This window comes from Eretmochelys imbricata, chromosome 27 (assembly GCF_965152235.1).
Source record: "Eretmochelys imbricata isolate rEreImb1 chromosome 27, rEreImb1.hap1, whole genome shotgun sequence".
Taxonomy (NCBI): domain Eukaryota; kingdom Metazoa; phylum Chordata; order Testudines; family Cheloniidae; genus Eretmochelys; species Eretmochelys imbricata.
In genome coordinates this window covers 14,236,794-14,263,256 of record NC_135598.1, presented here as the reverse complement: position 1 = coordinate 14,263,256, position 26,463 = coordinate 14,236,794, and the positions used below count along the sequence as shown (strand labels likewise).

General features: G+C 43.5%; 2 protein-coding genes across 8 annotated transcripts; both read left to right on the top strand.

Moving 5' to 3' along the window:
* Window positions 1-3,327: 3,327 nt before the first annotated feature.
* LOC144257885 (keratin, type I cytoskeletal 14-like) lies at window positions 3,328-11,451 on the top strand. 7 transcript variants are annotated; one of them, XM_077806098.1, is made up of 9 exons: window positions 3,328-3,565; window positions 3,638-3,954; window positions 7,556-7,638; window positions 7,968-8,124; window positions 8,571-8,732; window positions 8,841-8,966; window positions 9,066-9,286; window positions 10,002-10,051; window positions 10,948-11,045. In XM_077806098.1, exons 1-9 carry the CDS (start codon window positions 3,328-3,330, stop codon window positions 11,043-11,045), a joined length of 1,452 nt encoding a protein of 483 aa, XP_077662224.1. The 7 variants fall into 7 exon arrangements, with proteins under 7 accessions (XP_077662224.1, XP_077662225.1, XP_077662221.1 ...); XM_077806099.1 differs by having other exon boundaries at window positions 3,328-3,613; window positions 3,710-3,954; XM_077806095.1 differs by having other exon boundaries at window positions 3,328-3,954.
* A 7,805-nt stretch (window positions 11,452-19,256) lies between these two features.
* LOC144257903 (keratin, type I cytoskeletal 19-like) lies at window positions 19,257-26,463 on the top strand. Its single transcript, XM_077806135.1, has 8 exons — window positions 19,257-19,841; window positions 20,939-21,021; window positions 21,930-22,086; window positions 23,920-24,081; window positions 24,558-24,683; window positions 24,923-25,149; window positions 25,977-26,113; window positions 26,438-26,463. The coding sequence occupies exons 1-8, from the start codon at window positions 19,257-19,259 to the stop codon at window positions 26,461-26,463; spliced, it is 1,503 nt and encodes a 500-aa protein (XP_077662261.1).

Genomic DNA, 26,463 nt, shown 5'->3' with positions numbered 1-26,463 from the left:
TTAGTTTTGCAGTTCTCAAACTGTGGATTTGTGTCTCCAGAGGTAACATGTTTGTTAACAGCAAAAATGTTTTAAAATAAATAAATAATATATAGAGATGAGAAATAACAGACCGCAACTCTATTGTCCTTCTGCAAATTTGTGCACACAGAGTCAATCCCTTACCTCTCTCAAAAAGTGCAAAGTTTCAAAAAGTTCAATGAATAGAAGATTCTTGGGGGTGGAATAGATCTGGACAAGGAGAAGTCTGGAGATAAATGTGAGAAGCGAGGGACATATGCTTGTTTTGTTAAAATATTATATGTTTGCTGTTGAAGAGAAAAATCCAGAATACTTAATGTTGTTGTTTTAGTTAAATAAAACAATTTAAATATCTGTCTGGTGATGTTCTCCTCCTAATACAGCATAGCAAGAAAATCCTCCAACTATTAATGATTAACCTGTTGAATTGGAGATAGTTCACCTCCCAATGACTTCATAAATATCTGCTTCAATTACCTTTGGTAAATGAAATAACCAAACAATCATTCATTTTCTGATATAGCTGTAAAACTAAGCTGAAAAGTTTTCAAAATAAATCACTCTTTAAAAATGTATAGTGTGTACCTTCTAAAAATGAAACCTATATCTATCTTTGAGTTGTGAAGAATATGTACTAAGGTTATAACAACCAACAAGAATGGACTTTTATGTAGAAAACCCATGATTAAATCGAGTCTTCCTGACTAGTGATTTAAATCAAATCCACCCTGGACGGAGCTGAGCAATCCAAGCCTGCTCAGAAATATACATCTGTTGCTTGTGGGACATAGGCTCTTTTCCCTTTCGTGGCAGTTGATCTAAAGAAAATAATTTCTAGCTTTGGGGAAGGGGATTGTTAGGGCCTGTCTAGGAAGACAGTAAAGTGGTTGACATGGTACAACACGTGAAGAAATATGCTTTTCTCCACACCCTGGAACATTATTAAATAGTGCCACTTAGATCTGTGCCTGAGGGTTTTCAGTCTGGTAGGGAGTTTAGTATTGAGAATGGAGACAACAGAACTTGACCTTATTCAGCCCTGCAATTTTATGAGCCCCTTGGCTCTTCACAGGCAGTTAGCATCTCTTCAGCAGTTGGGTTTACATTGGGTGTGTACATCACCCAGAGGGTGTGCTCAGGACAGGGAGCCACAAGGAAAATTTCTTATAACATCTGATTAACTTGTTCATTAGATTAATGATACAGAACTGTGTTGTTCTGAGCATTATTCTTAATCCCCAATTCTTAAACCCAATAATCGGTCCCCAGGCCATTCAGGTCGTTCTTTACACTGAACTGTCCTCTTTCTTGGAGAGCTCCATAATTTCTAAATGCATCCGATGAAGTGAGCTGTAGCTCATGAAAGCTTATGCTCAAATAAATTGGTTAGTCTCTAAGGTGCCACAAGTACTCCTTTTCTTTTTGCGAATACAGACTAACACGGCTGCTACTCTGAAACCTATAATTTCTAAAGTTCTTCCATCTAATAGCCATGCCCTGGCTTTTTAAAAATGACTTGGGGGATCGCAGTCTAGTTCTTAGTGGCAGATGTTGACATCACAAAATCAATGACTGCATCCAACACTAAGTGGGCCCCTTAATGGCTGCCTCAGCAGAGAGGCCAAGTATTGAATTGGCCAGGGGGCTTAAGTCCCCTCTCACCTCTACAGGAGATCTTTCGAGATGAGGTGAAGGTACATTGGCAGGGAGCGTTGTGGAGAAAGCCTGCACGTTTGCTGCCAATTGTGTCTGTTCTGTGGATACAGAGAAGACTTGGGTTCAGTGCTGTCTGCCATGCATCTTTCACCAACACCATACTCACAAAATTAAAGACACACGTTAGATCAGGTGTTCTAACAACAATTTGGTGGCCTCAGAGTGCAACCACCAACTCTTGCTGGTGGCCACTCAGACAATTTTTCCTAAAATACTTAATGAACTTTAGGAAAAACAAATAAATATGCACATGTATATGTCCAAATCATAGTAATTTATTTAGGTAGGCAGACTCAATAATAAAAATAACGTACAGTTGTCTCTATTCTTTACTGGACCTAAATAGAATAGAAACACAAATCAGGTGCTTTGCATGTTCCTATCTTTTGTTGTTGTTTCTTTTGCTTTTTTGGCTGCATTTTTTAGACTTGCTAGCTAGTAAGTCTGCTTCTATGAAAAGTGATATTTATATGTTTGTTAATATCACTTTTCATAGCAGCAGACTTGTTAGCTAGCATAGAGGCAGTGAAAAGTGATATTAACAAATATACAAATATTACTTTTCACAGCAGACCTACTCAGCCTTGGCAAGTCAGGGAACAAATTAAGAGTTGGATGGGGAGGTGGATAGGGAAGCAGCAGGGGTGATGAGTGGTGTGGTAAGACTGGGGATGGAGTGGTGCAGCCGAGGGCTGGAGCCCACTGCTGAGAAGCCAAAGCTCGGAGCCCAAAGCCTCGTGGTCAGAGCCCGTGGCAAAAGCCTGCTGCCACATGGCCGGAGCCTGCCACTTGTCACACGAGAGATGAATCCAGAAGCCTGAGCCCCACTACCTTGGGAAGGTGGGGAACTCACACTGGCTGTCTGCTCCCCTGGTGTTTGTGGCTCCAAAAGGGGGCAAGGCCCAACCCCTTCTGGCAGCCCCAGAGGAGGGGCCACTTCTTTGCCCCCCCAACCCCCAAATCACAACCCAGGAGGCTGTGGCTGCCAGAAAAGCCTCTGGTGGCCATGGTGGCCGCTTTTGAGAAATGCTGTGTTAAAGGCTTTATTTAAGGTTCTTCCTTAAAACAACAACTATCACAACAGATTTACTAAGCACACAGTAATTACTGGGAATGGTAGTACCCTGTAACACCCAAGAAAGAAAGAAAGAAAGAAAGAAAGAAAGAAAGATTTACTTCACAGAAATGCACTGGAGGAGTCTGAATAGCTCTGTCTCACATTCAACAGTGTAAAACAATGTAAAAATGTAGCCTGGAGCAATGAGCCTCCCACTTTGAATCACTCCTGACTATACATTTGGAAACAAGAGGAAACATAAAAACACTCCTCATGAGGTAAAGTGTTTCTAGTGGAATGTGACAAAAGCATGAACAGATCAAGGAGAAAAATGGTGATTCTGGAAGTTGGCTCAGACTTCAAGGGTGATGAAAACCCTGGGGAATGTGAGAGAGAAAAGGACCTAGCAGTGGCAACGCCCCTGTTGTGGGTATAAAAGTTGCTTGGAGTCAGGGAAGCTAGCAGCACTCTTCTTCTTTCACAACTGAGCTGGGTGACTCTCTTGGGCGTTAGATCCTCAACCACCTTTCACCATGACCACCAGCGTCAGGCAATATTCCTCATCTACATCCCTAAAGGGGATAGGTGGGTTAGGTGGATTAGGAGGTGGCTCCTCACGGGTTTCCTCAGTGCATCTTGGAGGTCCCTACAGAGCCCCAAGTATCCATGGGGGATCGGGTGGCTTTTCTGTCTCCTCTTCTAGGTATGTCTCTGGAGCAGGAAGTAGCCTGGGTGGTGGCTATGGGGGGGGCTACAGTAGTAGCTTTGGAGGTGGCTATGGGGGTAGCCTTGGAGGTGGCCTTGGAGGTGGCCTTGGTGGTGGCTTTGGTAGTGGCCTTGCAGGTGGCCTTGGTGGTGGCTTTGGTAGTGGCCTTGCAGGTGGCCTTGGGGGTGGCTTTGGGGGTGGCCTTGCAGGCGGCCTTGGGGGTGGCCTGGGAGGTGGCTTTGGAGGTGGTGATGGCATTCTCCCTGCGGGTGAGAAGGAAACAATGCAGAACCTGAACGACCGCCTGGCTACCTACCTGGACAAGGTGCGTGCTCTGGAGGAGGCCAATACCGATCTGGAGATTAAGATCAAGGAGTGGTATAAGAAGCAGGGACCTGGTCCTGACCGTGACTACAGCCCATATTACAGGACAATTGAAGACTTGAGGAGCAAGGTATGACACTATTGTTAAAAAAAGTCTGATGTCTCGTCTGATTTTCTTTATTACAGATTGCCTTGTATCTAAAATCTGAATACAGAGGGATTAACTGATTACAGGCAACAGGTATAATAAGGGCTTCACAGAAATCCTGTGCCCAGACTCAAATGAAGGAGATTTAGCAATTTAGGCCCCGTCTACACTGGCACTTTACAGCGCTGCAACTTTCTCACTCAGGGGTGTGAAAAAAACACCTCCCTGAGCGCTGCAAGGTTCAGTGCTGTGAAGTGCCAGTGTAGACAGAGCACAGCGCCGGGAGCTGCGCCCCACGTGGGGGTGGTTTTTAGAGCACTGGGAGAGCTCTCTCCCAGGGCTGGTGCCGCAGCAGCACTTTGACGAAGACATGCCCTTGCACTCCCCCGTGATTTAATGATATTCCTTCAGAAGGAGCAAAACTGCATTTCGTAGCAAATGGTTTCTAATAGGGAAACGGACTTCGGGGCAGGAAAGTAGCAGCAGAAGCCTACTGGTTCATGTTCATTAGCTGTTATGTCTTGGGTGCGGCAGCAACATGAGAAGGCAGCGGGCTGCAGCAGCAATAAGGCTGGTAGGATTATACACAAATGGCTAAGTACCGGATATTACTTATGCTGCAGGTATGTGCTTCTTCTGCCAGATGTTTAGCTCATCAGAAGGCTGTGAGCTCAGGGCAGGGACGTGTTATCTGTTTGGCACCGTTCACCTATTGCAGGACACTTTGTGAACATACAGATGCTAAGATGGGCATAATGATTATAATAATCACTTCTAGCCTGTTACGAGGCTGAATTTAGCGGTTAAAAAAGAGACCAAATCAAATGATACCAAGGATGTGGGACCTTTGCAATTCCGGAATGGCTGACACAAGATCTAACATTTTCCATATGCTCAAAACTAGGAGGATTCAGAATAATTTCGGCCTGATTTAGATCTCTACACCAGTGTGGGTCAGGAGTAACTTGACTCAAGTCAGTGAGAGCAGAACCAGTCCTGGCATCTTCATTCTAATTCATTTTTGTGTCTCAGTATTTGCACAGTAAGGCTTCATGAAAAGGCCCGAGGGATGCCCTCACTGCAGCACCAAAATTCACGCCACTCACTGGTCACATGTGTTGTTTGCTTTCATTTTATTTTACATTCCTTTCAGTAGGCTAGATTGTGACATCCTTACTCAGTCAAAGCTCATTGAACATAGAGTCACTGGGAGTCATTGGGAGTGTCTCCTGAGTAAGGATGCAGTAAATGCAACATTTGTCTCGCTGTCACTATCTTCTCCTTACAAAGCATCAGCAGTGAATGTCAGCAAAGTATCGGGGTGCAGAAACTGAGACTCTCAATGAGGCAGGTGAATCAGACTGCGAGCTAATAATACTCCCATGCTATTTTCTTTTCTTCATTTTGGCTCCACTTTGCTAGCCTTACTTAGAATCCCAGGTTTGGTTTTCCTCTCCCTGGAGCTTCGGGAGAAGTTATTAAAGGGCACTCAGGCACAGTGAGATTTTCTGCTCAGAGAATTCCCCTCTGCTTCTGCCCCTTCCTCATGCACGAGAGTGTGACTGACAGCAATGAAAGTCATGGAGCAAGAGAATCAATTATTATTATTAGTTATTATTTGTATTCTTGTTGTGCCTAGGAGCCTTAGCCACAGAGAGTCAAACCCATGCCAAACCTGAAAACTGTTTCAGAGAGGTTTTTTAAGTGAACCAGAACTGAAAACCTCTCCGTTGCATTGAACCCGAATGGAACCCCAAACCCCCCAAACGAGTAACTGCTTCAGAATAACAGGTTCAGTAATCAGGTGCTGAGAGATGGTCTTTTGGGGGTGCTGAGGAAGGGTCTCTCTCTGTTCCCGCCCTAGAGAGAGAGAGGCAGGGACCACACTTCCCAGGAAGCCATTGGAGGAGATGACACGAGAGGAGTAAGTGGAAGGAAACTACAACTCCCAGAACACCTCCCTCCCCTCTCCGTCTCCTCCTGCTTATTGCTGAGTACATGTTCCTTCCTGCTACAGAAGTCAGCGTAGAAAGAGCATTTTCTGGACTGAATTTCATTTTGTCACCTCAGTGATCAAATATGATGGACAGAGTTCTGGAGGATGTTGTACTAGTGCATGCAAATAATTTGTTAAATATTTCTTTCACTGTAAAATATTTTTATCATTGTTCTCTTTTGCTAGGAGTTACAGAGCAAGCATAAGAGTGTGTGACATTAATCTGCAGGAAATATATTTGAACTGGTTCATACATGTTCAAGTGGTTGAATTAGTTACTGATCCATCATTCGAAGTTAGTGTCTGAACCGAACAGTTACGAAGTATTGATGAACCTGAATGGAAACCGAACCCAAATTTTTAATGGTTCGACTCCCTGCTCAGCCATTGACCGTGACCCCATTGTACATAGGCGCTGTACAAACAGAACGTAAAGAGAGTTCCTGCCCCAGAGAGCATACAATCTAAGTATAAGACAAGCGATAACAGGTGGATACAGACAGACCAATGGGGGATTACAAGGAAACAGTGAGAATATAGGTTGGCATGACATGCAGTGGTCTCGGCACACCAACAGCCTAACCATTTGCTACAGGCTTTATCATATTAGATCTGACCAGTGGTCAATCGAGTCTCATATGCTGCTTCCTGTATGACCAATACCTGATGATTCAGAGGAAGGCAAACCTGCCCCCTCCATAATACACACAACGCTGTAGGTGGGGTGAAAATCTTTCCTGACCTCTGTAAGTTACTGTCATATCTCATGAAGCATGAGATCTGAGCAACCTTACATTAGCATGTAGCTGCAAACATTAATCTTTAAATTATCCAGCTCTTTTTAAAATCCAGCTAAAATATTTGAAGTTCGAGAAACTATATGGGATCACAGGTTTCAGAGTAGCATCCGTGTTAGTCTGTATCCGCAAAAAGAAAAGGAGGACTTGTGGCACCTTAGAGACTAACAAATTTATTTGAGCATAAGCTTTCGTGAGCTACAGCTCACTTCATCGGATGCATCCGATGAAGTGAGCTGTAGCTCACGAAAGCTTATGCTCAAATAAATTTGTTAGTCTCTAAGGTGCCACAAATCCTCCTTTTCTTTATATGGGATGAGATAATGCTTGCTCACTACCTTTCTTTCAAGTGAGCACTTCTCAGTTCCCCAAATGAATACTCAGTCTTATAGGCATGCAGATGATACAGAGATATGTACAAAATAAGTATCTAGAGAGACAGATATAGGAAGCCTGATTCTCATTTACACTAAGCTCATTTTATACCATGCTGGCCATGTAAAGAGGCCTTAAAATGGGTGTAAATTATATTTGCACACACTTTGGGGCCTGTTTACATGACTAGAGCAGTGCAAAAGGCCCTTAGAACAAATAAGAATTTGGTCCATACCAGCTTGACTCATATCTCCACAGTTATGCAGATTCTACCATATAGGAGTGGAAAGTCAGTGCTGCTCCTGGCCCTTCTCCTAAACATAAATTTCTCTTTGCATCCCTCAATTAATCAGCAATATGCAATTTTTTAAACTTCTTTTCCACTCCCTCTTATCCCCTCTTTTCTTTTCCCCAGATCCTTGCTGCCACTATCGACAATGCCAACATTGTCTTACAGATTGACAATGCCAGGCTGGCAGCCGATGACTTCAGAACCAAGTAAGTCCAGGGCTCCTTGGAGCTCTGATGAGAAGGGAAATGTGTAAAAAAGCCATTCTGCTTGAGGATCTCTGTTGTTTATTGCATTTGAAGATGCTTCCCATGTTCCTATGTTATGTGGTGACTGGAAAAGGGAACGGGGGAGCCTTTGTCAAGGGTGACCTTCATTTTAGCTTCCATGAATTTGAAAGAAACCTTGGAAACACTGAAGAAAACTCTGTTAGCAAAAATGCCATTCAAAAATATATGAAACTTGGGGAGGAAAAGGGAGTGAAAAATTGGTATCAGCTGGATGTGCCTGAGTTTTTGCCCTTTTTTAACACTTGAAGGTTTGAGACAGAGCTGGCCCTGCGCATGAGTGTTGAGGCTGACATCAACGGCCTGCGTAGAGTCCTGGATGAGCTGACCCTGGCCAGAGCTGACCTGGAGATGCAGATTGAAAACCTGAAGGAGGAGCTGGCTTACCTCAAGAAAAACCATGAGGAGGTGAGGACGAAACAAGGCACAAAAGAGGGACCTATACATTGTAGCTAATGCACAATGGAATCCACACAGGCCAATCAGTAGGAACAGTTCTGAGATTTGCAGTTGTTGGGAAGGGATATGGGCAGGTATATGGGCAGGTAAAGAATAATAGACTCTGAACATATGTTCTGTAGGTACCAGGTAAATTATATCCACCGCTTACGATTCAGGTAGTTTCTACTGGAGCCAAGTCATTGGCTATAGGAACAGAACCTTAAGTTGGTTGCTAGGTTGCGAAGCCACCTGATGCTTGGGATTTTATTAGCCAAACAGAAACAATTGAAACCCCCACAGGATTTTTGTTAGGTCCCTATGCAGGGTGCAAGTGGGAAAACCTCCTCAGATGCACTGCAGTGGGTCTGTATAGTTAAGATGCAGATGAACATAGCGTGTCTCTCTTGTCACAGGAAATGAATGTACTACGGAGCCAGCTGGGTGGAGAGATCACTGTGGAGATGGACGCCGCTCCTGGGGTTGACCTGACCAAGATCCTGGCTGACATGAGAGAGCAGTATGAGAGCTTGGCAGAGAAGAACCGTAAAGAGGCCGAGCAGTGGTTCTTCACCAAGGTGCGCAATGCCTGAATGAAGAGAAGCACTTTCCTGACACTCATGGGTGGGGGCAGAGCTTTACACACATCATTCGTGCAGTGACTAGATTGTTTCCCCTTGTTGCAGACGGAAGAGCTGAACCGAGAAGTAGCCATGAACACGGAACAGTTGCAGAGCGGCAAGTCGGAGATCACAGAACTAAGACGCACTGTCCAGGGTCTGGAGATAGAGCTGCAGTCCCAGCTCAGCATGGTACGTGCCACTGGCTTCCCAGGGAGACACACACAAGGGCAGGCACAGAGATGAGTGAGCCCCTCACTGAATTCTTTTCCCTCTACTCTCCATTCCCAGAAAGCCGCTCTGGAAGGCACCTTGGCAGAGACAGAAGGCCGCTATGGCGCCCAGTTGGCACAGCTCCAGGTCCTGATCACTAGCGTGGAGGAGCAGCTGGCCGAGCTCCGATGCGACATGGAGCGCCAGAATCATGAGTACAAGATTCTCGTGGACGTCAAGACGCGCCTGGAGCAAGAGATTGCCACGTACCGCCGCCTGCTGGAGGGCGAGGATACACAGTACGTAAAGGGAGTCGCTGAGATAGAGTGCCATGGGGCAGAGCTGGCTAATAATGACACAGCTAAACAGCTGAATAACCTGTATTCCTAGAGGCTCATTTTGAAATAAATAGTCAAGATCCATCAATATGAAGGCCAATAAGTGATGGCTCAATGGCTTATCCCATGTTACCATCCTCAGTGAGAACCCTGTTCTGGGAGGTATTCATTCTCTGAACTATGGAGTGCTCCCTTTGCAGTACTGTGGTTAGAGCATGGGACTGGGAATTAGAAGAACTGGTTTCTTTTCTGGGCTCTGGTGCTAACTCATTGAGCAAGCTTAATAGTTAATTGACTTCTCTAGCCCTTAGCTTTCCCATCTGTAAAAGGGTGTAAATAACATTTTGTTGTGCCTCATAGGAGGGCTGAGAGAGTTATTTGACAGATCTATAAAGTGATGTGAGATGCTTTGATCTTTTTGAAAGGGTTTTCTCCTAGGGTTATAATACTGGACAATTTCAGGGAGACTCAGGCTGTTGCAGAAAGTGAAAAGCAAGGTCAAGTCAGAACGAATATTGTCAGGTGTCAGTCTAAATAATTAATTCACATTTTTGGGGTCTACAATTTTTTATCATCAGTGACCTTGCTGCCTCTCCTCCACCACTGAATACAGACCATGGGATCCCGAAGACGTGTTCATGTTTCTAATTTGCCCTTATTATTTTTCCCCTTGTAGCATTGCTTCCCAGTACTCGGCAGCTCTGTCCTCGCAGTCTGGGAGAGATGGTAAGGATGTACCTTATCTGAAGTGTAACTCATTCACATCTGTAACAGGCGGCTTTGCAGAGTACAAGCTAATCGGTTAACAAATTGTACAATCTGATTACTAACAAAGTATTTAGTCTGTGGAGAATGGGTGAAGGCGACAGGAATAGAAAATCCCCAAATGACCATTGCCCTTACAAGCAGAAAAGACATGGGGTAAAGGGACCGTCTAACTGAGTTGTCAGGTAGAGCTGTATGAAACCCATTGCTTTGGGCTCATGAAGAAAAGGGAGGTTGGCTCGGGAGCAGCAGATAATGTTTACATGAATTCAATCTTGTCCTGAATTATTTTGAATTCCGTGTTTGGAGAAATCTGAAAAATCAAATACCTAAACCTTCAAATGGTCACCTAATTTTGATTAGTTGGGGATCAAGTGTGAAAATCCATCACTGGAATCTGGAGATGGAGGTACTGACTCAAATATGAGATCAAAATTATATCATATCATAGAATATCAGGGTTGGAAGGGACCTCAGGAGGTCATCTAGTCCAACCCTCTGCTCAAAGCAGGACCAAGCCCCAATTTCTGCCCCAGATCCCCAAATGGCCCCCTCAAGGATTGAACTCACAACCCTGGGTTTAGCAGGCCAATGCTCAAACCGTTGAGAATAACTCAATCTTCACTTGAAAGGTCTGCAAATCATGGTGAACTTTTCTATGAATCCAGGTTGAGATTTTGCTTTCTCTTTACTTGTTTAGGTGATTGATACAAGTTAACTGCTGGAATCACATTTTTTCCTTTCTCCTCTCAGCCAATGAAGAATTGTTTGAAACAGTATATTCAAGATGCCTACGGAACATACATAATATCTTCTCTATGCTCCAAATAACTGTTTTTCTCTCTTCTTCTTTGAAGTAATCTCATCCAGTCGTCAAGTCCGCACGATTGTTGAGGAGGTCCAAGATGGAAAGGTGGTCTCTTCCCGTGAGCAGGTTCAGCTTTCCACCCGCTAATAGTACAGAGCACTCTATGGATCCTGGTCCCAAGGCTGGAGCTGCTCAGAAACAATAAAGAAAGAGATTCACTGAATGATCCAGTTGCTGTATGTGACTGGGCCGTGGGGAATATTCAGCTCAATTTGTGCATTCTTTCCCTTCTCTGTGTCTTGCATTCTCCTTCACCTGTCTTTGAGTGCCGCACTTAACTCTGCAAATGTCTAATAAACCTTTTCTTCTCATTCATGCAAAATGGAATCTTGTCTCTGTCATTCTAAAGGCCTGAGGCAGGGGCTCTCTCAAACCCTTGGTGGGATGTACCATGATAGCCAAGAGTCACCCATGGGCAGCCAGAAGATGGAGTTGTTCTGAGGTTGAAGGAAGGAAGACAGCAAGAGGGATAGGTTTCCCAAATGCAGCATAAAGAACCTTGGGGAATGTTTTGTCACTCAGCGAATTGCTAGGAAATACCTGGGAATGGCTGAGTGAAAAATTTTATAGGATTTATTGATGGTGGAGGTGACATTTGGGGGATTGTGTTTGAGATTGAACAAAATGTAACAGTTTGCAGGAGTGCTTATTAAAGCTAACAATACTGGGCTCAATTCTGTAACCCTCAGTCACACTGAGAAGCACATACAAAGTTGTATCATTGACTTCAATAGGACTAGTACTTTCATAAGTATTACTCAGAGCGAGTTAGGACTGCAGCATTGAGCCTACTGCAATTTAACTGACCAATCTAGGCATTAAAATATCTGCACAAAGGACTCTGTTCATGAGAGATGGAGGTTTTACTTTTATGAAATGTTCAATTTGAGGAGCTTCCAGTTTCATGACTTGCATAGAGACGTTATTTGGATATATTTATCAGAAGAGGAGGGAATCGCTCCAAATCCCTCTCTGTACAGAATTCCACTGTATTTCTAAGTCACGTTATAAAATTAGAGTAAATTAAATATAAAGATACAAAGCACAAATGTCATTTCAGTTCCTATTTTCTTACTTAACTTACATGGTAACCACATAACTAGGCATATTATATATAAAATGTTCACAGAAACATTACCCTTCACATTACCTTGTGATCACATTTAACAGAGAGCAAAAAAACCAACAAAAGTTTTAGAAGACCTGACCTATGAGGAAAGGTTAAAAATCCAGGTATGTTTAGTTTTGGGGAAAAAGTAAAACAGTGACAGAAAGGGGGAACCCCTCAAAAATTCAATTAAAAAATTTTGAAATGCTACACACTTTCAAAATGAAACAAAATATATTGAAGTGTTTTTGTAGAAAAATAAGAGTGAATTGTTTTGAATGAAATGTAAACTGATCATTATCTTTACAAATGGTGAAAAAACAAGATTTTGACCAGCAATTCTTGCCATTTACCATTTCTACATCTCCACCAGTGACAGCAATAGCAAAGACTGTAGTGTAAACACAGGCATTTTTATCAGAGTGTCATCTAATTCTGCTCAGAGATGGGTTAGATAACCTGATGGTAAAAGCGCACAAGTCTTGTCTACACTACAGTCTCACTATTGACATCACTAATGGAGGTGCAATAATGGTGAGTTATGTGTCCTAAATTTGCCAGTGTAGCTGCAGCATATATTACATTTATTAATTATAGCCAAGGTATTGTTGGCACCACAAAGGGCTGAAAATAAATAATCAAGAGCACCTTCGAGCTATTATATATTTGTGGTGACAAGATGAGCTTAGCCAAATAGGACAAACAATACTTTGGAAAGCCAGGCTCTGCAGGACTGGACACATTCTCCTCGTGGATGACAAGAGGTTGCCAGAGAAAATGCTGAAGTGTGAACTTTTAATGGGTAAAATAGAGCAAACACAGGAAAAATGGACTGCAACATGGGGAGAGATACAAGGGAAAACAAATGAATATGGTGAACTAAGAAATCATGTGATAGATCAAATTTCCAAGTAAGCTGTATTATGTAAGATAGATGGTATTTCTCTAATCAAGAAAGAAGGAGTTGGAGCCCAAATAACAAACACTACTGCATTCCCCCCTGGTAATTGGACTCCTCTAGCTGTCTCTTCCCTAAAGCAGTGGTTCTCAACCAGGAGTCTGGGGCGCACTGGGGGGCCGCAAGCAGGTTTCAAGGGGTCCTCCAAGCAGAGTCGGCATTAGACTTGCTGGGGCCCAGGGCACAAAGTCGAAGCCTCACCACCTGGGGCTGAAGCCCAGGGCTCCAAGCCCTGCCACCCGGGCCTGAAGCCGAAGCCTGAACAACTTAGCTTCAGAAGGCCCCCTGTGGCATGGAGCCCTGGGCAATAGCCCTGCTTGCTACCCACTAATGCTTTTACATGTAGAAAAACAGTTGTTGCGGTACAGACGGGCCATGGAATTTTTACAGCATGTTGCGGGGGGGGGGGGGGAGAGGCTCAGAAAGAAAAAGGTGGAGAACCCCTGCCCTAAAGGAAAACCTGCTCAAAAGTTGTAGAATGGAAGATAACCATGTGCAAAACTAGTTATTCCAGGCAGTAGCTGACAGACTGGCCAACCTACAGCTCCCAGAAATATCTATTCAGGAAAGGAAGGAGTGGACTGGTGTCAGGGTACTTTCTTTGGAGGCTACCGGGCAAAGAAGAGTAGGGTAGAGAGGTATTTACAAAAATCTTCAGGGAGACAGGTGGGTCCAACTGAATTATTGAGAGATGCTGAATAATAAGGCAAAAAGATTCACACAATAAATATTTTTATAAGTTCTCTTCTTCCTCAGAGCAGCATCGTGGTTCTGGTGTAAGAGATTCATGAGCAAGCTGGAATGATTGGATTCATTGGTGTGTCTTATGACAGACGGCTACATTGAGCGTTGTGAGACAGGACAACATTCCACAACTTTCAACATCCCTGCAGAGTGTAGACTCTTACATATTGGAGATAGAAAAGACACATATAGATGGCTTCGCTGGCATGGTGTCTAGATCTACAGACCCGTAACATTAGTCCAAGTCAATTCAGTGGAATGAGCAGGTTTGATTCATCAAGGTCCTTTCGTTCATTTATGTGGGAAAAACTGGCACTAGATATGGGCAGATTGGATTTAGTTTCTATAAAAGCCAAAAGGAAAATATATGACAACTGCTCAAGACCCTTTCTTGATCAATGCAAGTTTATTAATTGGTTCACTACTTCATCAATGGAAAGTGGACATACACTAGCCTTTGTAACCTGAGCAGATTTACCAAACACTTCAGGCAAACTCACTGGTAAAAATAAACAGTAAAACAAGTTTATTGACTACAAAAGATAGATTTTAAGTGATTATAAGCCACTGTGGTGGCTGGGAGCTGTGGGGTTCCCTCGCCACCCATAGCAGCTGGGAGCTGCAGGGTGACCATATTTCCCAAAGAGAAAATGGGACACCTCCAGCTGCTTGCCCGAGGTGTCCCCCTTCCCCCACGCGAGACTGTCACCCATCACTGGAACCCTGAGGAGCGTCCCCTCAGAGGTCTGTCACCTGTCGCTGGAATTTTGCAGGGGCCCCCCCATTGCTTGTCGCTGCTGCCGGAGGAACCCTGCCAGGGGCCTGCTGGCTGCCAGCTCCAGAGTCCTGCAGCCCCCCAGGGCTGAAGAAGAGAATGTCACCGAGGTCTCTGGAAGTCATGGATTCTGTGACTTCCATGACTTCCATGACCTAAACGTAGCCTTAGTCATGAATTTTGAAGAGGAATTTAAAGGGGGAGTGAAGATGTTTGGTGTACTGGGAAGGGGAGGCTGTTCTAAGAGTAGGAGGCAGCATGAGCAAAGGCACTACGATGCAAGTAGGGGAAGACAAAGAGAAGAACAAACAAGAAGTGTGGGCAGAGCACAAGGAAGGAGTCTCAAGGCTCAGTGCAGAATGGAATTGGGAAGCAGTCAGCATTGATGCCAACAGTTGTGGGTAAAATGAATTGTGCTCCTACGGGGAGGCAGAATCACCAGCCCATTCATGAGGGAGCAGAAATGAACACGGATTACAGCATCATCAAAAACAAATCTCTGCAGGGACAAAGGAACAGCTGCTACAAGGTGTGAAAGAGGAAACTGAGGTTACGGCTGCACTAGAGCGTTTACAAGAATGGAGCTGCGCTGCTGTAAGCTCTGTAATGTATCAGCTCTAAGGTGACGGGAGAGAATCCTCCTGTCAGCATTGCGACTTCAGCCCCGCCGCTCGCTATGTCAGTGGGACAAGCTCCCCCGAGAGCTGTCAAATCTATCGATTGAGCTGCATGTCAACACCGGCACTTAGGTTGGTGTAACTTACGTTGCTCAGCGGGGTGGCTTTTTCTCATCTCAGAGCTACATACGTTATACCGACGTAAGTGCTAGTGTAGACATACACTGAGAGGAGACCACTGGGTCACGTGTTTGAAATAATCATTAAACACTGCATGTTGCAGAAAGTTATACAAGACTATGTGTATTCTAGATCTTTTGAATACTCGTGTATTTTATGGTATGATGTAAATACTCCAAATTCTCCATATAAGTCTATTTTATGATGTAGATCTAATTTTCTATATTTATTTATTGTACAGTTTGTAACATTTGTAAAGTTTTAGGTAAGTGTAAACTCCCATGACGATTACCAACCCTGAGGCTGTGAGCTCTCAAGGTCTGGGACTGTCCTTGTGTTGTTTGTTTGTCCAGTACCTAGTATAATAGGGCTTTTATACTGGTGTGGGATCTGCACATGCTACTGGAATAGAAATAATACTTCACACCTAGTCTAACACAGGGTTAGTATCAATGGCTGTAAATGCTGTACGAATGAAACATCATAAATGTATTATACAGTATTTAAATTTTTTGAAAATATAAATAGAAGAATCATTTAAGAAGAAACACCAAGTTGGGTACACATCTATCTGCCTGCATTGGACTGACCACCTTGATGTCTGGTGTTTGAAGCACTTTAAATAGTCCAGCTCTGTTGCTCACTTCCCACTTTCTCACAGTGCTCTGCCAGTACATTTCCATGTTCTCCTGGAGGCTCGGGCATTGTCTCCTGTTCCAATCCATCACTGCACACAGATCCCAGCAAGAAAATATAAAAGGAGGGTGAACCAGACGTGCCTTCACTCTCACTTCATTCTTCCTGGTATTCCCTAATGTCTCTTTGGATTCTTCTTTGCCATGATTATTGATCGACAATGACGCCCCCAGCGATGTAAACGCCAGGAATTTTTATTGCATCGTGAAATATCGGTAGACTCTGCAAGCAGATTAAACCCTCCAGAAAAGAAATCGAGGAGGTTAAGGATGAGCTTCTAAGAGTAGATGATTCTGCTCTTGTTGTACACGCTCTACCACACCTCCAATTCATCACTAACAAATGTGCTGAGATAACTCAAAGCTACGAACTAACCACCAGTGTGAGAGAAACTGAAGTAATGTACAAAACTGGCACCTTGGAAAGAATATTTAAGACCTAGGACCACAATCAATGTTGCCAAATTCAGCATGGTAATGATTTAATTTACCTGCTTGGAATTTTGTCAGGCATCGTCATTACAGACCAGCGAATCATTAGCCCGATAAAAAGGCATGGTCTGAATTTGAAGGGTTGCAACACTAAAACTGCAATCAGCACAGTATCCCACACCCACCCACATGCAAAAATTAAAGTCCACATTTACCGCAGAGTACTGATTTCCAACTTACTCTCTGTTTGCACATCAAAGAACTGGAAAAATTTAATAGATGATGCCTGGTAGTTAATTATGCAAATTGTATAAGGTAATTATGACAAGTGACAAGATAAAATCATGTATAACAAGGTTGCAGAAACATCACGAAGCAATGCTTAGGAAAGAAAGCTCTGCTGGTTTGGACACACCCTCCTCGTGGAGCACACAGGGCTCTTAGAGAAAATATTCTATAGTGGACTTTCGATGAACAAAAGAACCAGACAGAGAAAGAGAGAGATGTCCTGAAAATTAACTCTGCCCATTGTTGTAAAAAGCCATCGGTGGGAAGGTGCAGCAGGAAAGTAATCATTTTGGTGGGAAAAACGGTAACACATGATGATGCAAGTTTGCTGTCACAGAAGCAGGAGAGAGTCGGAGTTAATGAGATGAGGAGCAAACATAAATGCATTTCCCTCTCTGATCCATGGCAGGGCCCGTACGTCAAGCAACGGAGTCTTTGGCTAACTACAAATGTACAAAGATCTTCCTAAAATACTGAACGTGAAATTGACAATGAACCTCTGTTTGTGCTGCATGTAATTCAGGCAACTGGATGTGCCGGCAAGAAAGTGGAACTCTGCAGTGCTAAAACGATACCTCTGAAAGAGGAAACGGAATGAAACTTCATCAGAAATACTGATTGCTGTAGACTGTGGCTGGATCATTTTTCACATGTCTTACACAGCCCAACCAAAGCTTGAATCATTATGTTGTCTTTTCTCCACAGACCCTCACCCTGACTCCAACTGTACTCCACAATGCAAGTGATGAACATCAGATTTTCCTCCTTACCCCTTTCCTCCTTACTCATGAGTGAGTCTTTGCTGAGTTGTATGTGGGGAAGGACTGAGTCACGTATCTGAAGGAGGGACAGGCTTGTGTTTAAGGCACTGTAGCCTAATTCAGCAGCTCTAGGTTCAATTCTTGGCTCAGCCAAAATTTCACTCTGGGAGCTGGAGCAAGTCATTTCTGTATTCATCCTTCTACCCTGTTGGAAGGATTATTTTAATGCTTCTGGGATTTCCATGTACTATATAATTAATGAATGTGTCAGGGTGCCTACAGCCTTGGATAGGCATCCCTTTAATCATTTAAAATCTAAATCAATCAATCAGTTAGTGGAGATCATAGTACCGTACCTCACATGGATGGGATGAGGATAAATCCATAAACACTTGAGATGCACTTGGAATGCTGTGGTGGTGGGAGCTATATAAATGCCTAGAAGAGACAGCTAATCCCACCAATAAATATGAGATGGTTTGAGAAGTGTGAATAGGAGTTTAATCTTACACTATTTTCCAGGGGAGAAGGGCTTGGAGAATTAGGTGCTCACAACAGCAAGCAGTTTTTCCGTAACCCTGTCTTCTCTAACGTGGAATCTCTTTCTCTGTCATTCAGGCAATACTATTTAGGCTCTCCTTGTACAGAGAGTTCCAGATTGCTCCTAATTCTCCATGTTAGGGCTTCCAGATCCCTAGCACAATATCTCATCCTCACGAGTATTGCATGTCCAGAGTTGACTGGTTCTGGCTGGATGTAAATAGTTCTAACTCTTTCGCAAAGAAGCCCTTCTCCTCTGGAGTGGCAGCTGATACCCTCTCTGTCTTCTCTTAAAGTATCACAGTCTATATAAATGAGGGTTGATAATAACATCTCCCTTAAAGGGCTAATTGGTTGTTTGTGAGACAAAGGACAATTACTACTAATAGTTGCTTGTAAATTTCCATCTATTAGAGAATGTGTGCGTTTGTGCACTTGAAGAGAAAAGCATCCCAACATTAAGATTTCCTCTTGAGCAAATGTCCTTTTGGGTAGTATGCCAGTTCTCTGAATCCTCTTAGTTTGTCCCTGTATATTATAGCGGTCGTTGTGTCCAAGCTCTCAGAGCTTTGTTACGAGTGTACTGGACCTAGTATCTGTCACTGTGCCAAGGAGCAGACCTGAATATTTATATCATGGTGTCTCAGATCTTTCTACAGTTAGGTTTTCACTTTATCAGAGCATGACTCCATATTTATTCATTCCTTTATTCATTTTGATCATCTATATCTACACCACAGCATCTCACATGAAAAACATGCTTATTAAAGACAAAATAAAAATTAAAATAAAATAACAATATATAAAGAGCTTTCTGTTGCAATAAGCTGCATTATTTCTTCCCTGTATATAATTTAGGGCAGTGTTTCTCTTGGCTTCTTCTTGTAAAATTTTCATCATAAGGAAGAGCTGATGATTCATAAAACATCATTGCGAGTGTATTTTTGAAACAAACTGCTGACATGTAACTTAAATTCCTTGTGTACTGGGTTTCTGGAGGGAAACTGCCTTTGGGAAATTATTCTTGGCATAAACAGCAAGATTAGCTAGCCCCAAGGGAAGGAGAAACACCCTACTGGTGACACCCACTGTGGAAGGTATAAATAGAGATCTGTGGGGATAGAAAATCTGCAGTCTGAATTCATATCAAGCTGTGCCTCTTGCTTTGGGCTTTGGGTTGGACTCTCAATCGCTGTCGCTATGAGCTGCAGCACCAAGCAGACTGTTACTCTCTCTTCCAAAGGGAGGAGTAGTGGTGGTAGCTGTGTGGTTGGAAGTGGTGGTGGAGGAAGGACTTCTTCCATCTCTTCGGGAAGATATAGCTCCTATGGGATAGGCAGCGGTAGAGGCTTTTCGGGCAGGAGTTACAGTGGTGGAGCGAGTTGTGGAGCGGGACTGAGTGCTGGTAGCTTTTCTGGAGGTAGCTATGGAGGGGTCTTAGGTGTAGGTCTCCCAGGATACAGTTATGGAGGTTGTTCCAGCACTGGGTTCAGTGGTGGCAGCACCCGCTGTGGATATGCAGGTGGCTTTGGTGGTGCAGTCAGTGGTGGCTTTGGTGGTGGTGGTGTTTGTGGAGATGGCGTATTTTTCAACTGTGATGAGAAGCTGACCATGCAGAATCTGAATGACCGCCTGGCTTCTTACCTGAACCAGGTGCGATGCCTGGAGGAAGAAAACGCTGCCTTAGAGTGCAAAATCAGGGAATGGTATGCCCAGCATGGACACTCCGGTGTACCAAAGGACTACAGCTGCTACTATAAGGAAATAGAAGATCTTCAAAATCAGGTGACTTTTTTTTGGCTCCATTCCCCATATTTAAGAGCTTCCCTCTGAGTCTGTGGCCTGGTCTACACTATGAGTTTATGTCAGATTTAGCAGTGTTAAATCCGAATTAACCCTGCACCCGTCCACACAATGAAGCCATTTTTTCAACATAAAGATCCCAGTGCAGTTGTGAGAGGCAATATTTCACATTTTCTAAAATGTTCTTTGCAGACATAAATTAAGGCAACTGCTTTTATGAACTATGAGTGAGGGTGTGAAAACTCATGAATCCATTTACAATTTGATTTTTCTCGACCAGATTTGTACAGAGAGAAAAAGGTTACATATGCAGGGAACAATCTGGGCATGGTCAGTATTCCTCATGAATGAAGTTTGTAACAGGATGTTTTAAAATATTTATATTCAAAAGGGAGGTGAGAAGAGAAATTTAGTCATTAATCCACTGATTTATCTTCATTATTACATTGTATCCTGTCATCAGTTTTCCCGGATTCTAGTTAAAATCTCATTTCTATTTCAACCAACTTTGAGCTCGTATACAGAAGCGAGGGTGGGGAAGGGGAATATTCTCATAAAGAACAATAAGAAGAAAAGAATACTTTGTCACCAATAGTTTTGAATGGGCAATTTAATTTTTGTAAAAAATATTTTCCAAGTGTATTCTGAAGAAGGGTTAGTCAGATAGGAAAAAGAAAGCGGACAGGATCACAGGGTGCAGGAGAGAGATACCTGCCAAATGCTGAGCTGTAATGTAAGTCTTGCGATGAAAAACATAAACTCATAGTTACGAACTCTAGACCAAGTTTGAAAATGTGAGGTTTGTTACAGTAGGCATCAGGGAGCACTAATTATCATTACAAAAGTGTTAGCATCTTAACTGTGTGTTTTTACACATTTATGCATTTCACCTCTTTCATTTCACACACTCGGATATTTCTCAAACATTTCTCCTTGGAGCTGAAATCTTCTGTGCTTCCTATCTGACTGAATTTGAATACTGGGAGAGTAAAAAGACTGAAATTTGCAATGTGGCACTGAACGTGACATAGTGAAGAGACTTCAGAGCTGAAAATCCCCTGGACCCTATTCTTTTCCAGATTGTGTGCACTACCCTAGACAACAACAAGATCATTCTGAACATTGATAACAACAGGATGACAGCAGATGACTTCAGACTGAAGTGAGTACCTCTCTGTACCAGACAAACCCTGTCATTCTCCTCTTGTTCCCTCACATCCTATTTACAAATGGACAAAAGAAGAAATCCTCCAACCAAGAATTACGTATCCTATTCCCAAATTAAGATATCTCCTAAGGGGGAGTTAGTGGAATTCCCAAATCGGGACAGGTGATATTTTTGTGAGATTTTATTATTGTTAATTATTTATAATATCATGGCACCTACGAGCCACGTCATGGACCAGGACCCCATTGTGCTAGGCACTGTACAAACACAGAACAAAATGACACTCACCACCCTCAAAGACAAAAAACAGTGGATACAGACAGACTAATGGGGGAGTACTCGGGAACAATGACACATAATCGGTGGTCTCAGATTTTGAGTTGTGCCTTTGGTCTTTGACTCTAGAGGTGCCAGAATAGGGGCATTTCCAGGACAGAGAGTTTGAGGCAATAAAGAGTTTGCTTGTGGGATTTAGGGGGCTAAAATATAGGGACAACTGATGTAAGTTGGCATGAGTCCATTGCAGGCAATGGAGCTATGCAGATTTATACCAACTGAGAGTTTGGCCCACGGATTTTTTAATAAAGAAAAGGATTTAGATTATTTCCCAGGGGAAGTGAAGAAAAATTAGTGTGTGACATCTTTGTAGTAGTTCCAGTCGAGAGGAGAGGGGCAAAAAAACAGCTGAAGAAGAAGGTCTTTTATGAACCAAACATCACATCCTGCCTTTGAACACACAGATAGACTAGGCAGCAGACGTAGTGTGTTATACTTCAAGCACAGATATAAAGGTAAAGCTGAAAGAAGGGAAACCGAGACCCATTCAGAACCAAAGTGCAGGAATCCTTAACGGTGGGCTCAGCCAGGGGCTGACTTTTCTGTCTCTTTTGTCCATGGCATAGGTATGAGACTGAGCTGGCCCTTCGCCAGAGTGTGGAGGCTGACATTAATGGCTTACGCCAAGTTCTGGACGAACTGACCCTGTGCAGGTCTGACCTGGAGGCGCAGCTTGAGTGCCTGAAGGAAGAGCTGTGTTGTCTGAAGAAGAACCATGAGGAGGTAGGAGCTCATTCCCTTAAATGGATTTTTTTTAATTTTGTACATTACTTACTACAGCAGTGGGGACCTGACCCTGATTAAAACACCAGGGCACGACTGCAACTACGACCAAGAGAATATTAATAATAATCTGCATTATTATGATAGTACTCCTTTCACAAATCCCGTTGCCTATCATATTCATTCTAATTTGAAATATAAAGAGGGCGGATCCTGAGCCGGAGTAATTGTCACAAGCAGCCCAAGAGTTCAGGTCCAGCCATCTAAGGTTTGTGAACAATGTAGGACCTGAGTGTTAGGAATGAATGTCAAGCTTCTGGGAGCTCCTGGGCTCTGCAGAAGGGGAAGAGGAGAGAGCTACCTTAGAGACTAGAGGTGAGCTGGAGAAATCTTCCAGCTGATTTGTCACGGGCCCATTACTTAATTTAACTCAAAACACTTCATAAACAATTAATTAGTATTAACAACATCCCTGTGATGCTAGTATTCTCTCTGTTGCAAAGCCAGGATATTTAAGGAATGGTTAAAAGAAGTGTCCTGCCCAAAATCACTTGGAAACTCAGTAGCAGATCCAGGAAGAGTAGGTCAGAAACTCTAAGCACTGAACCAAGCTCCCTTCTCTTGAAATGTAAATATGAAAGGAAAAAATATGAAGAGAGCCAACCTATTGTGACTAATCTAAAATAAAGAATGACTTCTTTGCCAAGAGAACCTGTAACACTAGTCCAAACCCATTCAGGAAAATGAGTGACTTTCATTCATCAAAGTTAATTCTGTCACAATATGTATGCAACAAAAATGTCAGTGGAAATGTGCTGACTGGATTTGGTGAGTATAAGAGCCACACACAAAAATGGCTCTTGTGAAAACATAAACTGTTAAAAAGCATAATGTAGAAACTATCACAGGAAATCACCTCTTATGCAAGATCCAGTGACAAAAAGACCCAGTGACAAAAAGACCCAGGTGAAGATGAAGCATAAAAAATGTCCTTTTTTGCTGTAAAAATAGTCAGGAATTCCTTAATTTGCTGTGATTAACCATCACACAAACCAATAAACACCCACTGTTTCTTTACCTCAGGAGTACTCACTGTAGAGCTTTGCTTGGAAATCAGCTGTGGTTTCCCCATCAGAGCTGGGTGTATACTGGAGAATCATAGAATCATAGAATATCAGGGTTGGAAGGGACCCCTGAAGGTCATCTAGTCCAACCCCCTGCTCGAAGCAGGACCAATTCCCAGTTAAATCATCCCAGCCAGGGCTTTGTCAAGCCTGACCTTAAAAACCTCTAAGGAAGGAGATTCAACCACCTCCCTAGGTAACGCATTCCAGTGTTTCACCACCCTCTTAGTGAAAAAGTTTTTCCTAATATCCAATCTAAACCTCCCCCACTGCAACTTGAGACCATTACTCCTCGTTCTGTCATCTGCTACCATTGAGAACAGTCTAGAGCCATCCTCTTTGGAACCCCCTTTCAGGTAGTTGAAAGCAGCTATCAGGGGCGAGGGATAGCTCAGTGGTTTGAGCATTGGCCTGCTAAACCCAGGGTTGCGAGTTCAATCCCTGAGGGGGCCATTTAGGGATCTGGAGCAAAAATTGGGGATTGGTCCTGCTTTGAGCAGGGGGTTGGACTAGATGACCTCCTGAGGTCCCTTCCAACCCTGATATTCTATGGGGAGAGAAGATGCATCAGAGACAGTGTTGTGACTGTCAGAAATGGGCCCCAGGACGTAAAGGCTCACTGACAGTGGCATGCTGCTCTCACTTGCCAGAGAACTCAACTCATGTTTTTTTTTCTTTTCAAACAAGCTGATCTGGGTTATCTTTGCAGGAAATCAATTGTCTGAGAAACCAGTCCACTGGTGATGTCAGCGTGGAGGTCAATTCCTGTCCTGGCCCAGATCTGAAGAAAATCCTAGAGGAGATGAGATGCCAGTATGAAACAATGATTGCACAAAATCGCAAAGAGGTTGAAGATTGGTATGAATGCAAGGTAAATTCATCACAACTGTAACTCTCTCAAGCAAAAATACAGGAGCTATTTCTGAATCACACATGCACGCCACGGGGAGAATTTATTCCTGTATCATATGTTCTAAACGTCATCAGCATAGATGTATAGTGACCAGGTGCACAGGGGATGGAGGCCCTGTGCATACACAGTGAATGTGTCTCATGGAAGAACGGGGTTTGCTACATGTCATTATTGAGGTGTGTTGGTGGAACAGTGGGCGAGCCTGGCAGTTAGGACAGAAGAGAATTACTGGTGAAGTTGTGAGGGGTCTTAGCATTAGAATAGCAAGGGGAGTTACAAGCAAGAGATGAGATTGATTCCAGTGTGCAGAAAACTTGCTCAGCCCCTGCCTATCTTACATCTTTTGTTACCCACTCCTTTATACATTCACTAGATCCACCTGACAATTAAAAAAATCCCTCTGAAGCTCTTTATTCTGGGTTTCTGGTTTTCAGATTGAGGAGGTGAATCGTGAGGTCATCACAAGCAGTCAGGAGGTTGAGTCCTGCAACAGCCAGGTCTCTGAACTTAGACGTCAGTTGCAGTCCCTGGAAATTGATCTGCAAGCCCATCTCAGCCAGGTATGTGATGCTGTCACCATTGATATCTCACCTGTGACAGACTGACGTCTGGATTTCTGGACTGACGGGGACCAGCCTGGCCTAGCACTCTATGTAGCAGTGAGGAAATCACTGACAAACGGATTGTTAGCAACGATTTGCTTTTATTTTTGCGCTGAAATCCTCAACTTCCTGCATGAAAATGGGTTTAATTTAGTGCATGGCTAAAGTACATGTGGGTCTTTTGCTTCAATTCTTAGAGAGACAACCTGGAAGCCTCTTTGGCTGAAACTGAAAGTCGCTACAACAGCCACCTGTGCCAGTTACAGCAACAGATCACCTGTGTGGAGCAGCAACTGGCTGACCTGCGAGCAGAAATTGAGTCCCAGAACCACGAGTACAAGATCCTCCTGGATGTCAAATGTCGACTGGAGCAGGAGATTCACACTTACCGCTGCCTGCTGGAAGGAGGACAGCAAGACATTGTGTACGTAGACTGCAGACACAGCGGGGCATAAAGCAAACACCTATGCTGTGATCTGTGCAATGTGTGAGATCTAAAATCACAGAGAGTGTGGGGATTCAGTTTAGATAGGTATCCAAAGCTTGAGCCAAACCTTGTTCCCGCCTTGCGGGTCTGCAGAATGGAGAACTTCTAATGAGACGAGGTGCCTTCCAATACTGTGTCTAACGATATAGCATCATCTCGTATTGTTGTGTACTTCCTGGTATGTGCTGGGCAACAACTACCATGAGGAGAGGATTAATTGCAATATTTTGCCATTTCTGCTCCAGACAGAAGCCGAGGGTGCAGAGGCAGCTGTGAAAATGAGAGAGAATTGTAACAAGACATTAACCTAAGTATTTCAAACCTGCATAAAAGACCCAGTCTGAGATTTTGCCAAAAGTCCAGCTCATTCCTTCTTTTATCCCAAGCATCTGGCATCTCCCCAACTCCACTTTGTTGTGAAACAAGTGGTACAAATAATTAGGCAAAGATTTTCCTGATTTGGAAACAAGGGAGTCAGCAGACCCTGTTTAAAAAGCCCATTGGCAATGGCAGCCTATGACTAATTCATCCTTTGTGGACAAAGTTAGTGGGGAGAATGACTCGCCTTGTAGTGATGTACTTTTGCTTTTCTGCGTGGACAAAGTGGAGTAAGGGTGCTGGGGAGGCGTGCTGGACAGGTCCTGGCTCTTTGCTGGACTGGTAGCAATTGAGGTCAGGCAAAGTCACATGGCTTCACTGAACCTACAATGCCATTGTAAGGTTGGTTTCTCGTTCATTCACCAAACATTCTTTCCTTGTCACAGTGGCTCGGATGGAGGGATTGGCGTAGGAGGTGGAATAGGAGGAGGAACAGTCACTAAAACGTCCCACTCCTACTCCTACTCTTCATCTTCCCACTCTCTGCCCCATGTCACGTCTTGCCACCCTGGTGATCTAAAAGGTAAGAACTGACTTACCGTATAAGGGAAAATGTTTCTTTGGTCCTCTTCTTACCAATAGGGCAAGAGAGAAGCTGTCAAACCCACTCTCTGTTAGGTGGTTGTGAGGTGCTGTAGCTCACCTTTTGGGACCCTGTTGTAAGGCAACTGGAGAGTGTGGTAGGACATGGTGACACAACGGTGGTATGGTTTGGGGAGTGTTGTCAAGAAATAGGATCAAATGCATTTGTGACTCTCTCACTTATGAATCATGAATGGTGCAAGTGAGGGCGAAGAGTTTTACGTCCTTTCTAAGCAAAGTAATGGTTCTATTTATCCCTCTCCAGAGCACGGCAGAAAGATCTGTGACTAA